At 43.8% G+C, this 14254-nt stretch overlaps 1 protein-coding gene across 1 annotated transcript; it reads right to left on the reverse strand.

The window, feature by feature from the left end:
* Nucleotides 1-1560: 1560 nt before the first annotated feature.
* On the reverse strand, nucleotides 1561-10012 carry PPIC (peptidylprolyl isomerase C). Its single transcript, XM_005528118.3, has 5 exons — nucleotides 9894-10012; nucleotides 5803-5916; nucleotides 5237-5330; nucleotides 3399-3583; nucleotides 1561-2155 (listed from the first exon to the last, which is right to left on the reverse strand). Exons 1-5 carry the CDS (start codon nucleotides 9990-9992, stop codon nucleotides 2027-2029), a joined length of 621 nt encoding a protein of 206 aa, XP_005528175.1. The 5' UTR covers nucleotides 9993-10012; the 3' UTR covers nucleotides 1561-2026.
* Between the last annotated feature and the right edge of the window lie 4242 nt (nucleotides 10013-14254).

The raw sequence follows: 14254 nt of genomic DNA on the forward strand, positions 1-14254 counted from the left end.
TGTACGACTTCAGTGGCTTTTTCTGTGCTTTTATATTGAAATTTTTCTGAGATTTTGTCATCTGAAAAGGGTCTTACAGATGTCTCCCTATGAAGTGTGAGAAAATAACTGTGTCTGCTCACTTAAGGCTCTTAGCTTAGCTGAACATGGTAGCCTTACAAAACTGGATGTCTTGGTGAACAAAAATCAGTGTAATGGAACACACAGTAGGTCACTGGGGCTCATCAGCAGGAGTGTTACACAAAAGTAGCAATGGCAAAGCTGGGCACAAACATACGTCTGATCCTGGAGATACATGGGTTGCCTGTTCTAACTACTAAATGTGTTTGGAAGCCATTTGAGGAGAGTGGAAAGCTAGGACTTGGTAAAAAGGTAGGCCTGTGACTACAGCACTTGTTCAGGTAGCATAACTTTATGAGGTCTATAGGTTCAGACTCCAGGGAAGTTTTCATCTACTGGCAGAAAGCTGGTTGGGCAAGGCAGTCTGAGGCATTCTCACTCCTGCTTGCTCACCCTGCTCCCAGAGCTGCTTTTTAGAAAATTTTACTTTAAACAGCTAGTAGAAAGGAAAGTGATTGGGGTAAAATGGAAATCTCATTGCCTAGCACTAGACAAACTTAGAGGCCCTTGCCAAGTTCTCCTCCGCTTTTGTTTGCAGAGGACAGTAATCCTTTCACAGATCTCTGGAAAGAAGTGTCAGTATTTACCTTCAGGAGAGGCCCCAGAGCTGTGGATGAAGAACCAGCAGGAGCATCCTCTAACTGCAAATGACAGGAGAATCTGGGTTAAATCCCTGTCCACAGCTTTTTCTTGTTTCCTTGTGAGTGGAATGCCAATAGGTACCCACAAGCGCTGTGCTGCAGCAGCCTCTTCTACCCTGAATCACTTCAACTCTGGATACCTCACATGGGCTCCAGGATGCCCTTCAGGAAGTTAGTCACTACAAACAGGAGTGGTGTGCTGCCCATTGTACAGGTGGATGAATCCTTCATCAGATCTTGGCACTGCCTCTTCTGTCTTGAGTCTTAAAACAGCTCAAAAGGAAAAAAAAAAAACACTTATCTTCCCTGTGGAGTTCTGTAAGAACTTAACACAGATGTCTCTTAAGCGTTACCCTCCACTGACCTTCTCTGAAAGCTACCAGTTGTCAGTTTAAGAGCTATTTATGAAGCATCACCAAAAAAAATGAACCTAAAGTTCTCCAACTTATAGCAAAACTTAAACAAAAAGCATTTGAGCTTAAAATAAGTAACATTAGTTAGGTATTACAAAATTCACCATGCTGTAAAACAAGGATTCTTCTCTTTTAATCAGTTTCTAACTAATTATCTCATTCAATAATAGAAAAGCTGCTTGTTCTTGATCGCAGAATGGTATCTAAATAATAAATAAAGACCGTAGGGACTTTTATCTGACATGTTAAGATTAGGAAAATTTACCATCTCTGCTCTAACCTTACAACCTTATCTACTGAAAAGCAAAACCTCCTGCATATTTTTTGGAATCAACAAAGGTGAGAAAAAAGACTTTGGGGAGTGCAGTAAAAAATGCTCTCAAGTATTTATTTGAAATCAAAGTTTATTTATTCAAAACACTTCCATCTTTTTTTTTTTTAAGTTTTTAAAAATGCTGGCAGTGTTACAGTAAATATTTTCAGTTGAAAATACAAAAACAAATATTGCTAAAATTTCCAAACAGAACAAAATTACTTTAAATGTTGAAAAAATAGAATTACTGCTACCCTAAAGTGCTATAATTTTTTATTGAAGACTTTTCTGCAAGAAAAAGAAGGTTTTTTTCTGCAAGATCTAGAATTTGGTGGCATATGTCTTGAATTTCAGAGTGGCAGCTCCAACAAGTTGTTACAGAAATAGTCCTATCTTTTCTGTATTTGGCAAATGATAAGTATTGCCTAAATGTAACTTCCTGTGTTTTAAGGAGAAAACTCAGTGGATCAATGAGATTGCTCAAAAACTTGCATTAAAGAAAAGTGATTAAGTTTTACTTTTCATTCTGAGTATTGTTCTCACCAGTCACCAACTTCAACTACAAACGGTTCCTTTACAGCTATTTTGCCACTGTTGACAATCACGCAGTCTTGAAGGGGCCGATCATGTTCATCTGTCTGCTGGAGTTCTATTGAGTGCACCACAGACTGTCAAATAAAAAAAGAACAAACAGAAAGGTTCAGTTTAGCCAAAGAAACTCCAGCGGCTGAAGTCTGGTGCCACGGAAACAACGAAGTGTGTCTAACATCACTGCTTATTAACCAGCTTGTGAACAAAGACCTTTACCCTGTCAACTTCCCACATTCTTTTTTTTCCACATTAGCAGTTGTGCCACTCTGTAAATCACACACAGCTGACAGAAGCACAGGAAAAGCTGTTTGCCCTCCTAGAAAATATTTCAGCCAACAAAAACATTTTGAAGGGGCAACTGAAAATGTACTTTCAGCTGATTAAGCTGGCACATACAGGATTTTATCTGTGGCCTGCGAGCGGAAAGTGAATCCAGAGATCAGAAAATGTGAGCATTATTTTTCTAATTGTACAGTATAACTGTGCTTACAGAAATCTGGTTACTGCTTTAACCTTTAGCACACAACACACACATACAGATTTTAGTGTGGTACCTTGCCACCAATATTTTTAAAAGACAAAATTCATTTAGGTTTATTGACAACTTGGTTTTGGATATGCATTCATTAATCTGACTAAACTGAAACTTCAGTCTAAATATCTTCTCAAAAATTTACAGCTACTACTGTAGATCAATTTAAATGGAATTCAGTATGAATATGGAAGTGAAGGGCAAGTATTCTGATGCCTTTTTCAAACTCCTCAAAGTCCAGTAGCTCATGTTTTCCCCAATAATTTAAATACACAGATTAAAAAGGAGTCATTTTTAGGGAAAACCAGACTAATAAAAGTATAATCATTTGTAAATATAATTTTTTAGCTTAAAATTCTATTTGGACTCTCATCGGTATGTGTTTGCATCCTTTACATTCACATGTTTCTAAAAACCCTTAACAGTGAAAGTGTTACCTATAACTAGCATGTGCTACAAAATTTAATTTTAGCCTGTACAAAAAGAATTATTTCATGGGTAACAGTGTTACTGAAAGGAGGAGATGAACTTTCTCCATTTGTAATCTGCAAGTGTCAGAGTTCATTTCAGTTGTTAGCAGCCTGAAATAATGGCTGTGAAAGGCAAAAGCATGGTACAGGTTTCCATTTCTGCTATTTCAGTTCTAAATCATCCAGCTGGAGCTCTTCACAATCGTTTTCTACCGTGTACATATTGGATGAATACTCAACTGTTTCTGAACTATGGTAACAGGGATCTAATGGGTCCAGATAATAATTTGTCCAGATCAACCACTACTTTAAACTTACCATTCCATCAAGGACTTTGCCAAATACTACATGTTTTCCATCTAGCCAGGAAGGCTTTGTCACACTGATGAAGAACTGGGATCCGTTGGTGTCGGGGCCGGAATTAGCCATGCTAACCCATCCAATTCCATAGTGTTTGAGCTTGAAGTTCTCATCAGGAAACCTTTCTCCATAGATGCTTCTTCCTGTGACAAAAAAATAAGAAAGCAAACTTACTTAAAAAAAAAAAAAGAACATAATCAAACAAGAGCCTCTTTTTGTTCAAAAATGGGAAAAGCCAAGTATGAATTCAGGACTTGAAGGTTCATTGTTTGAGTAAACACAGCAGCATCACTGTTCAAGCATCAGCAACTCCATAACTAAAATCATTTTGTGTGTAAAGGTGAGCTAAACCACCACACATAAGGAGAGAATAGCTAAAGCTGATGATGTTTTATGCTTCGAATTTAAGCAAGCTGAATACCTTCAAAGGTCTGGTTTACAGATACCACTGAACAATAGTATACTTCATCTTGCTGAGCAAATTAAAGTACATTCTTATGGTCACGAACAATAAGGCTGCCATGTTTTGTGACAATTTCAATATTTAAACCTTTCCCTTATGCTAAGAAATTGCTTTAGGCATGTTTAGAAACATAGGAAGACCAAATGGAAATCAGACTAAAATACTTTGTGTGGATGTGTCCCATGACACAAAGATTCTGATGTTGCTAAAGTAGTTCAGGGAGAAAACACGTGAGTCATGGTCAAACCACCATTACTCTGAAAAGAGAAGGCTGTCTAACTCCTTACTTGTGCAGTGCCTAGCACAATGGGGACACCCAACACCACCAGGTGCTATCCCAATGAACAACATCAGCAGGCAAATACATGCTTCCTACCTTTAATGCTAAAACTATGTCTTTGGTATTATGGTCTTCCCCTTTGTTCACTGCTAGGAAAAGGAATGTGTGTTTTCCATTCTATCCCAGCAGGAAAATCTCTAACAGTTCATGCAGACAGTTCAAATCGTAGCATGTGAAGAATGTTCATGTAAAGGAAGAGAAGAAATCAGCAGCCAGTGAGTGCAGAGCAAGAGATGCTGTGCTCGCACTGCCCCCCGAGTGGACTGAACTGTTCTTCTGGAGGCTCAGGAGGGAGAACTGATACACCCAGCCAGGACTCACAGCACCACAAGTTTATGATTTCAGTTTTAGTAAGAGAAAAAAGGGGAGAGGGCATAACTACTCTAATTTCTTTCTCTCTCCCTGTTATGGAATTCCTTCTCACAGCACATCTCAGAGGTTCCTCAGAACGGGCTGAGCTGAGGGCAGAGGACAGCCTCCTTCTTCCCTACCTGCCTTCCCTCTATGCGCTTTCACTTTCATCACGGATTAGACTTCTGCTGGATGGCTTGAATAGGTTCACCTATACATGCAATCAGTGAGTGCCTCAGGGAAGGAGCGCTGTCACAAAGCCAGAGCAGGGGAAGGGTGGAGACATCCATCTTTTGGAGACGGTAAGTTGTAGGAGCAGCTCAGCTGGTCACGTGGCTCCAGCCCAGCACGCAAAGCCATGCTTCTTGAATGGGGACAAGTCACAGACAGAAAAGAGCTATCTGCAAAAATTGAGGACAAAGGAAGAGCTACACATACTTATAAATCAGATAATCCAAATAGCTGCAGCTTAGGCTACATGATACTTGGAAAAGTACTAGATGCTCTAAAACAAACGTGGGCTGGTTTGGTGTTATTTCATTTATCTGAGCAGAAACCATGAAGGAATATGCTGGTTTGCCCATATTTTCAGCAGACATTTGAACAAAGAAAAGGGAACCTGGAAGATACTAAGTATGTTACCTCCTGATCCATCTCCAGCTGTAAAGTCTCCTCCTTGAATCATGAAGTCTTTGATCACACGATGAAATTTACTTCCTTTGTATCCATATCCTCTCTAAGGAAATGAAATAATTCTTTAAATTAATGTAACATCCAGTTCTATACATCCAGTTTTATACAATCACTCACACAAGTTGTGTGTGAATGGCTAGATTTCACAGAATATATCACTGAGGGATGTAATACTGTTAAGAAACACATTAAACTGAGGTGCAAGTAAACACAGCTGCACTGCCACAAAGAAGGTGTTATTCAGGTGATCAAAGCCATTGTCTTTATTTGAGTGGTATCTGACCACAGTAACTCCACATGCTAGGTCTGCAAGGCAGGGACAGATTGAGGTGCTCATATCCAGCATCTTGTTACATCTTATGAACCAAGGACCTGAGAAGACACACATTAGTGCACATCCTTGGGGATGGCACTTGTGCACAGGCTCCAGTGAATGAAGACTGAAACTGCATCAAACAAACACTGCCTTCCCAAGCCAAACTTCAGTACACAGTGGAAGAAAACCACAAACGTACTTCTCCAGTTGCCAACGCAATGAAGTTCTCCACGGTCTTTGGGACAACTTTTCCAAACAGTCCAATTACAATTCTGCCAACATCTTTGTCTCCAATCTTCACGTCAAAGAACACCTAAATATTTTTTGTGAAGGGAACAAAAGTGATATAGATATGAGCACAACAAACAACCAAGCTTTTCAAAGAGTAAGGTGGTAAGAAATTACTTCTGGCTGGTCAGTACTAATAATATCTGGCAACTCCTAAGGGTGTCGTTTCAGAGAAATCCTTTCAGAGCCTCCAAAATCAGGTTATGCAGAGAACTGCTTTTAATGGCTTGGTAGGGCTACTGTATCTCAAGTTTGAAGATAGTGTTCAAGAAGATTTTTCCAGGACACGTAAGTCTTTAAAGTTGAATGGAAAAAATGAAATATGAAAGTAAGGATGAACAACAATGCTATTCCCATATGGGAGAAAATAACAGGGAACTATGGTGCTGACACTCCCCACAAATGACAATTTGCTATTCACTCATGATCTTCACTGTTCTAGGCATCAGTATGTATACACAAAAGCCTAAATTCCATGAACTGACAAACAGTGGGAAGAAAATCTTACGGCTCAAGCAAGCAGTCACCTTCCTAAACATGAATTCAAACCCAGCAGAGAAATAACCAGACCAGCTTATTCAGCTGATTGCCTAAAAGGGGCAATGTATATGTCACTGAAAAGCAACTTCAAAAAGATAAATGAGTTATAAGACATTTTAATATAGTTCAGAATCTATGAATGCATATTTGAACGTGCAAAAATGTTCCAATAATTACTGAAAATAGGAACAGCTGTCAGGAAATGAGGCATTTTGAAGTTCTGAAAAAGTTACATAAAGGCTATTACAACTTCTAGGAAACAGCAATGTGTACTCCTATGATGTGGTATTTGCTGTTCCTTGTGGCACTCAACCAAGTATTACTTGTCTGTAATGCTAAGAAATTAGTCCAATAATGATAATAAATGACCACAGTCTCTCCAACATGAATGCCTCTTTCACGCTCTCCTACTAAACATTTTTACCATTTCTTGATCTTCCATGTGGTTTTGACTGTTGAACTTTTGGCTAACACTATAAAAGCCCTACAAAGGAAATAAAATTCCTTTTGATACACCTCATCCATTTCCTTGGCACTTGGCACTGAATAACATGCTTCTTAGATGTGTGGCTCCCAAAGTATTAACAGCACACTTTCACTAACTTCTTAACAGTTTTATAAACAAGCCCCTCTGAACTGTGCTGCCAGGGTTATCTAGGTAAGGGATATTGCCTTCCTACGATTTCTAACCCATTGCTTGTCTATTTTGCCTGGAAATGTTGTTCAGTAGGACTGCCTGAAATACATAGGCATACATAAGTAACAAGACTCAGGCTACCAAACAATCACCCCACAGAGCAGGAACATCATACACTTTGTTGACAGCACAAGGAGACAAGTTCATCATATGCTGTAAGCCTACCACAGCCACAAGGCTTCATACGTGGCACTGCTGCCTGCCTAAGGAGCAAACCCAGCACTTTTAAAAATGTGTCTCTGTGTATCTTTGGCCACAAAATCAAGTATGGAAATATTTGTTAGCCCTAAACACTATTTCTGCATAGAAAAGCCATGTTTCTCATGTGTGTATTTCCACAGGTTTTCTGGAAATTCAGTAAGCATGTAGACACTAGTAGGCTGTTCGATACACTTTTAAATCTCAAAAAACATCTGGCCAAATTATTCACCAAAAACACTGAAAAAAAAATAAATATTATAAATCTTCTATCTTATTAATATTTTTATAAATATTTAATCGTATTTACAATCTGAAGTATTTCAAGACTGAAATGAAAAAAGGACACACCAATAAGAGTGGCTGGTTCTCATAAAAATATTCATGTATAATTTACACAAGATGTTTGAAAAAATGGACAAGAGCATTCAATTATTCAGGGAAACTAAAGCTGACTTTGAAAGGACGATCTCATGATTCTTAGAGACCAGGTAATGTAATAACCTCCTAAATGCAACAATACATGGTATAAAGCCACAACAAGGGGGCCAAAATACATCTGGAATCATCCTGAGAGAGAAGTTTGGCTTTGGGCTTGTGAAGGTCAGAGGAGGAAAACAAATACTAGAAATAATTAAAATGGATACAGGAAAGAGATGGGCATCTTGAGTGCCCAATCAAGATGGGCACATCTGTACTGTGAGTTCGTACCCTGAATGATGCATGTCATTCTGGCTTCTCTATTGCAGAATGATAAAACCAACCTAAAAATGTAGAAAAATGGGCAGAACAGATGCTTAACGGGTATGGATTACCTCTTATATGAAGAAAGGTTACAGAAACTACTTAAACTGGGAGAAAACTAGTGTGATTTGATGATGAGCTTTGTAAAGTTACCACTGCCTAGGACATGGGAAACTGGCAACGCAATTTTTTATGTGCCACAACAATCAGAAAAGGACATAAAATTATAGCCCAGGCAGAAGGAATGAAGAAGGAAAGTGCTTCATGCATAATTAAATGGCAATATACTGCCAGAAGATTATTTGGAGGTCAAATTTACCCCTCCCCCCAAAAAAAAAATCAAAAAAAAAAAATCTGTGGTCTAGAAGTCCATGGCAATGACACTGTAAGCAGTTGCAGACAACAGCAGTAATGAAGTACAAAGGCACAGTCCATGGCTTAGGATGCCTAAGGCATGCTAGAGGAAGCAGTTCTGCCCCTGCCCTTCCCTGTCACACTTCCATGAGTGTCTTTCCCAGCATGGACACACGCTTTCCTAACTGCAAGTGGAAAGACACTTGTAGGCTGAAACATGGAATTCCTGCTTTATCCAAAGTCGGACTAAACACCCCACCTCCTGCACCAATTTTTTGGGAAGAGATGCTGGTGTGCTGCAGTACCTAGGTGTCTCACTATCCTGCCGGCAGGCCCCACAGCCCACATCTCCTGGGCAGTGCCATTGCAATGGCCACGTGTGCCACAGGCGCACAGCCCAGCCATCGTACCTGCCCAGGAGCCCTGCAGCACTGAGCCCCACGGATCCTGGCCTGCAGCTCTCCTGGCAGCCTCCAGCACCTACACCTCCCCTGGGGCCAACAAAGGGACTGCCCTCACAATGAGCAAACCAAGAGCTTCACAGAATGACAGAATGGGGGGCAGAGTGGAAAGGAGGCATCTGGCCCAGCCTCTCCACTCCAGCAGGGCCATCCCAGAGCACATGACACAGAATTGTGTCCAGATGATTCCTGAATATCTCTTGTGAGGGAGACTCCACAGCCCCTCTGGGCAACCTGTTCCAGTGCTCAGTCACCTGCACAGTAAAGGAGCTCTTCCTCCTATTCAGGTGGAACTTCCTGCACATCAGTTTGTCACCACCAAGCAGAGCCTGCTCCATCCTCTTGGCACCCTCCCCTCACATACTCATAGACATTGATAAGGTCCTTTCTCAGTCGTTCCTTCTCCAGGCTGAAGAGGCCCAGCTCCCACAGCCTTCCCGGCAAGAGATGTTCCTCTCCCCAGATCAACTTTGTAGTCCTCCGCTGGATCCTCTCCAGGAGTTTCAGCAGAGAAGGCAGGGGGGAATGGATAAAACCCAGATGAGCCCAGCGTAGTTAAACGCCCCCTGCTCGGGGCAGACTGGCAGCATCAGCAGCCCCAAACTGCCCTGGCAGCAGCAGAGGCTGCAGCAGCGGCGGAGGGGTGAGGAATTTAAAAGTTTCCACTTCTGCAAGCCAGAGGGAGGCTTTGCTGGCCTCTGCGGTGCGCCAGCGCCTACAGAAAGGCGGCATGCCCAAAGGGATTAAACAGCCGGTAACCAACCAACCAACCAACCGAAAAAAACTAATAAAACGGTGAAGTTCTGGCGTTCGGCCAAGCCTGCCCCAAGCCCTCTGTGCCCGGGATGCGGCGCGGGGCGGGCTGTAGGAGCGGGGCAGGGCAGAGGCCGGCCGGCTCCCCCGGCACCGCCGCCACGGCCGCGGGACATCCCCGCCGCGGGCCCCGCCCGACACCTCCCGAGGCTTCCCACCGGCGGAGACGCCGCCCCGGCCGCGGGCGAGAGTCACCTTGGCTGTCACGCTGGGTCCCCTCCTCTTGAAGGCCTCGGCCGCCGGGGCCAGGAAGCACAGACAGGCCAGGGCGCCGAGCAGCGTCCCGCGGGCCATGGCGCCGGCCGAGCGCTGCGGCGCCTGCGCCGGGGTAGGGCGGCTCCTCCCGCGCCGGGGCGGGGGGCTCCGGGGAGCCACCGCCCGCCCCAGGGAGCGGTCGTCCGTGCCGGGGAAACGCCGCCAGTCCAGGAGAAAGTGCCGCCAATGCCAGGGACTGGTCACTCACCCTAGGGATCGGTCATCCATCCCGGCAGGAGCGGTGACCCGCCCGGGGACTGAGCTGCGGTCCCGGCGCTGCCCGGGTGCGGGGCTGCCAGGACGGCCTGGCTGGATTTGGGGCGAGTGCAAGTGCCAGGCTCGGCCATGCACGTTCCTGATGGGCGGCGGGGAGCCGTGTGCCCTCCCCCGGCCAGCCGCGCCCCACGGGAGCTGCAGTGCCTGAGAGGGGCACGACGGCCCAGCCTTCGCCTACGGCCAGGCTGTGTGCCCAGGAAGGTCCCACATGTAGGTGGAGTAGGTAAAACAGTAAATGCTTAAGGGATTGAGCCAGCCTTTCCTTGTGGGAAAGGGCAGTCATATCCTGGGCTGCATTCGAAAGAGCGTTGCCGGGAGGTCGAGGGAGGTGTTCCTGTTCCTCAGCCCTGGTGAGGACACATCGGGAGTGCTCTGTCCAGTTCTGGGCTCCTAAGCATTAAGAGAAGTGTGGAGCTCCCAGAGTGGGTCCAGCACAGGGCAAGAAAGGGACAAGAACATCCCTCTTTTGACCAAAGAAAGGCTGAGAGAGCTGGGCCTATTCAGCCTGGAAAAAAGTTACTGAGATGGGCCCACATTAATATCTATGAGTATCTGAAGGGAGGATGTCAAGAGTCTGTACCACGCTCTGCTTGGTGGTGCCCAGCAATAGATAAGAGGCAACAGGCCTAAACTGATGTACAAGATGGTCCACTTGATTACAAGCAAGAATTTCTTTACTGTGCAGGTGGTTGCACATTGGAACAGATTGCCCAGAGAGATTGCAGAGTCTCCGCCACTGGAAATACTCAAGAACCATCTGGGAATAATCCTGTGCCATGTGCTCTAGGACAACCCACATGGCCCACTGTGGTCCCTTCCAACCTGACCAGTTCTCTGATTCTGTGATTTTGGAAGTGGGTCTTTGATCTTTGCTGTATTTAATGTGCTGAGTAGAAACAGGAGCCTGTGAGGCACTTGTAATACTTTTGGGCTCATTTGTGCTCCCAGTGGTATGCACTGCTTTGCACCCATGTCAGCTTGCACCTCTGGCTTTGGACAATAAACAGCAGCACTAAAGGAATTCATCAAACACAAACATTTCTCCCAAGCCATTACGTGCTAAAAAATCATTTGCATTCAGGACCTGCTTCAAATGGTATTGCTGCAGCAGTCCCTAGAAAATTTGTAAATTGTAGCACACAGTGAAATTTTGTGGCCCCTCAGCTGCCAGCCGTATGAAAGTTATAATAGATGCCAATACACTGCATGCAGGAAGCTGTCAATGGCTTATGTAAACACATTGAGGCTTAAACCCAGCAGCGCTGTGGTTCTGGGTGTATGGCACAGATCTCAAACAGACAATTGCAAGTCCAGCCCAGAGCTCAGATGCAGTGCCCAGGAGAGAATGTGCTCTGCACCACTGCAAGTGCACTGCATGTCTGCTGAACCCCTCAGCTTTAGACTGTGCCTCAGCTGGCAAGTAGTAGAGACAATAGCCACAGAGTCATAAAATTGTTCAGGTGAGAGAAGACCTTTAGGATCATGGAGTCCAACCATTAACCAAACACTGCCAAGCCCAGCACTTAACCATGTTCCTAAGCACCACATTGACATGTTCTTAAAATACCTCCAGAGTTGGTGATTCTACAACTTCCCTGGAAAGCCTGTTCCAGTGCTTGACAGCCCTTTTCACAAAAGAATTTTTCATAATATCCAACTTAAGCCTTTCCTGGCACAGTTTTGGGATATTTCCTCTTACCTTAAGACTTGCTACTTGAGAGAAAGAGGTTGACCCTCCACCTTGCTACAGCCTCCTTTCAGGTTGTTGAAAAAGTGATCAGGTGTCCCCTTGGTTGTTATTTTATCCCTCATCTGATCCTCATCAGATCTGTGCAACAGGCTGTTCCCCACCTTCGTTGACCTTCCCTGGACACACTTCAGCACTTCAACATCTTTCTTGTAGTGAGGGGCCCAAAGCTGAACCCAAAATTTAAGTGGCCTCACCAGTGCCCAATACAGGGTGACAGTCTCTTTCTTTGTTGTGCTGGCCACACCATTTTTGATACAGATTAGGATATCATTTCCCTGTCTGGCCACCTGGACACAGTTGGCTCATGTTCAACTACTGTCAACCAGCACCCCCAAGTCTTTTTCAGCTGGGCCACTTTCTAGCCACTCTGCCCCCAGCCTGTAGCATTGCTTGGGGCTGTTGTGACCAAAGTGCAGGACCTGGCACTTCCTCTGTTGAATCTCATCATCTTGGTTTCAGCCCATCAATCCATCCTGTCCAGATCCCTCTGCACAGCCTTCCTAACCTCCAGCAGATCAACACTCCCACCCAACTTACTGTCCTCTGCAAGCTGACAGGGTGCACTTGATCCCCACATCCAGACCATGGGTAAAGACTTAAAACAGGGCTGTCCCCAGCACTGAGTCCTGGGGATCAGCACTTGTGACTGGCCATGTGCTGGATGTAACTCCATTCACTTCCACTCTCTGGGCCTGGCAGTCCAGCTGGTTTTAGGCAAAAAAGGGTGTACTTGTCCATGAACAGACAATGTCTTTACTGTGTGTTTTCAGGTGGCTTGTGCATCTCACCAAATGCCTACAACACTTAAAGAGTGCAGGCATGCTTGTGGAACACATTCTGTCATGTAGACATTTGACAGGCATCTGTTTCATGTATGGCAAGGCTTCTCTGAACCAAACACAGTAAGCTGGCGCATTAGAAAGATCCACTTCAAAAGTCATTCCTCATCCAATCCAAAACATAGCATACCCTGATGCTCACTTTTGACTATATGGGGTGATCACAGACTGTCGTAAGACATAGGGGATGTAACTTTTCTGCTTTTTTTCATTCTGCCCATGTGCTGTCTCACTGGTGTATATTAGTGAGTAATGAGATTTCTCGTCAGGCAACTACAGTAAAAATTAATTTCACAGGCACAGCAGAGGTGGTGGTTACAGATTCCACATTATATAGCACGAGCAGAAACACCAAATTATCATCTTGCTTAACTGATGACTGACAGAAATAAATCCTTTTTCCTCAAGAGGTGTAAAACATACTTGAAGATCCTGAGTCAAAGAGCCATCTGGACAAATCTAGGACTAAACTTTCACATCGGACCTATGTGCTGGCATTTTGTACAACTGAGGGTTTTACCAAAGCCCTACTCCTAGGAACTAGGAATATCAGCACTAGGGGATATGGGGCTTCAGGGCATGGTTCAAGACACTTATCCTGCAGCTATTTAGATTTATTCATTTCAGTAAACCAAAACTAGTTCATGTGCGTATATGTGGTTATGACACTTCTCTGACCCCATTACTAATGAGCACAACAATATTGCAGAGTCATATTCTCTAAATATCAAAGCAGGCCCAAAAGGAATTGTGTCTCTTACACTGTTCTCTTTGATATGTCAATGCACTTTCAGCAAGTATGTTAGTATGAGAGTTTACTCAGAGTAAACTGCATATGTGTTTATTCTCTGCCAGTTTGATAAGGTACTGAGAAGTTAATATTATGATTCATATCCTTTGCTTGCACTGCAAACACGTAGCAATGGTGCTCAACTAACCCTGGCATTAAATCTTACAGCAGAAATATAACGAAGACCAAAGGCTTACTGATTTGTTCCAGTAGTGGAATAGAAACTTTAAAAAAGTATATATTGCTGTATAAATTAATTAGACAATAGTTAAGGATTCTGTGTAACAGTTACAGAAACATTTCCAGTCCCCATATGTGTCAAATCCCATAAATCTCAATAGTTAAGATCCAGGAGGTGTAAACTTACCCTTTCAATCTCTGTTTAGAGAATTATAGAATCATAGGATGATTTGAGCTGGAAGGAACTTTGAAGATCATCTAGTTCCAACTCTCTTGCCATAAGCAGGTACACCTTTCCCTAGACCAGGTTGCTCAGAGCCCATCCAACCTGGCCATGAACTCTTCCAGGGACAGGGCATCCACAGCTTCTCTGGGAAGCCTGCTCCAGTGTCTCACCACCCCCACCATGAGGATTTTTTTCTAATATCTAACCTAAACCTTTTAGTCTATTAATTTAAAGTATTTC

This window comes from Pseudopodoces humilis, chromosome 4 (assembly GCF_049639895.1).
Source record: "Pseudopodoces humilis isolate 2021_Gansu_Grassland_sample_001 chromosome 4, ASM4963989v1, whole genome shotgun sequence".
Taxonomy (NCBI): Eukaryota; Metazoa; Chordata; class Aves; order Passeriformes; family Paridae; genus Pseudopodoces; species Pseudopodoces humilis.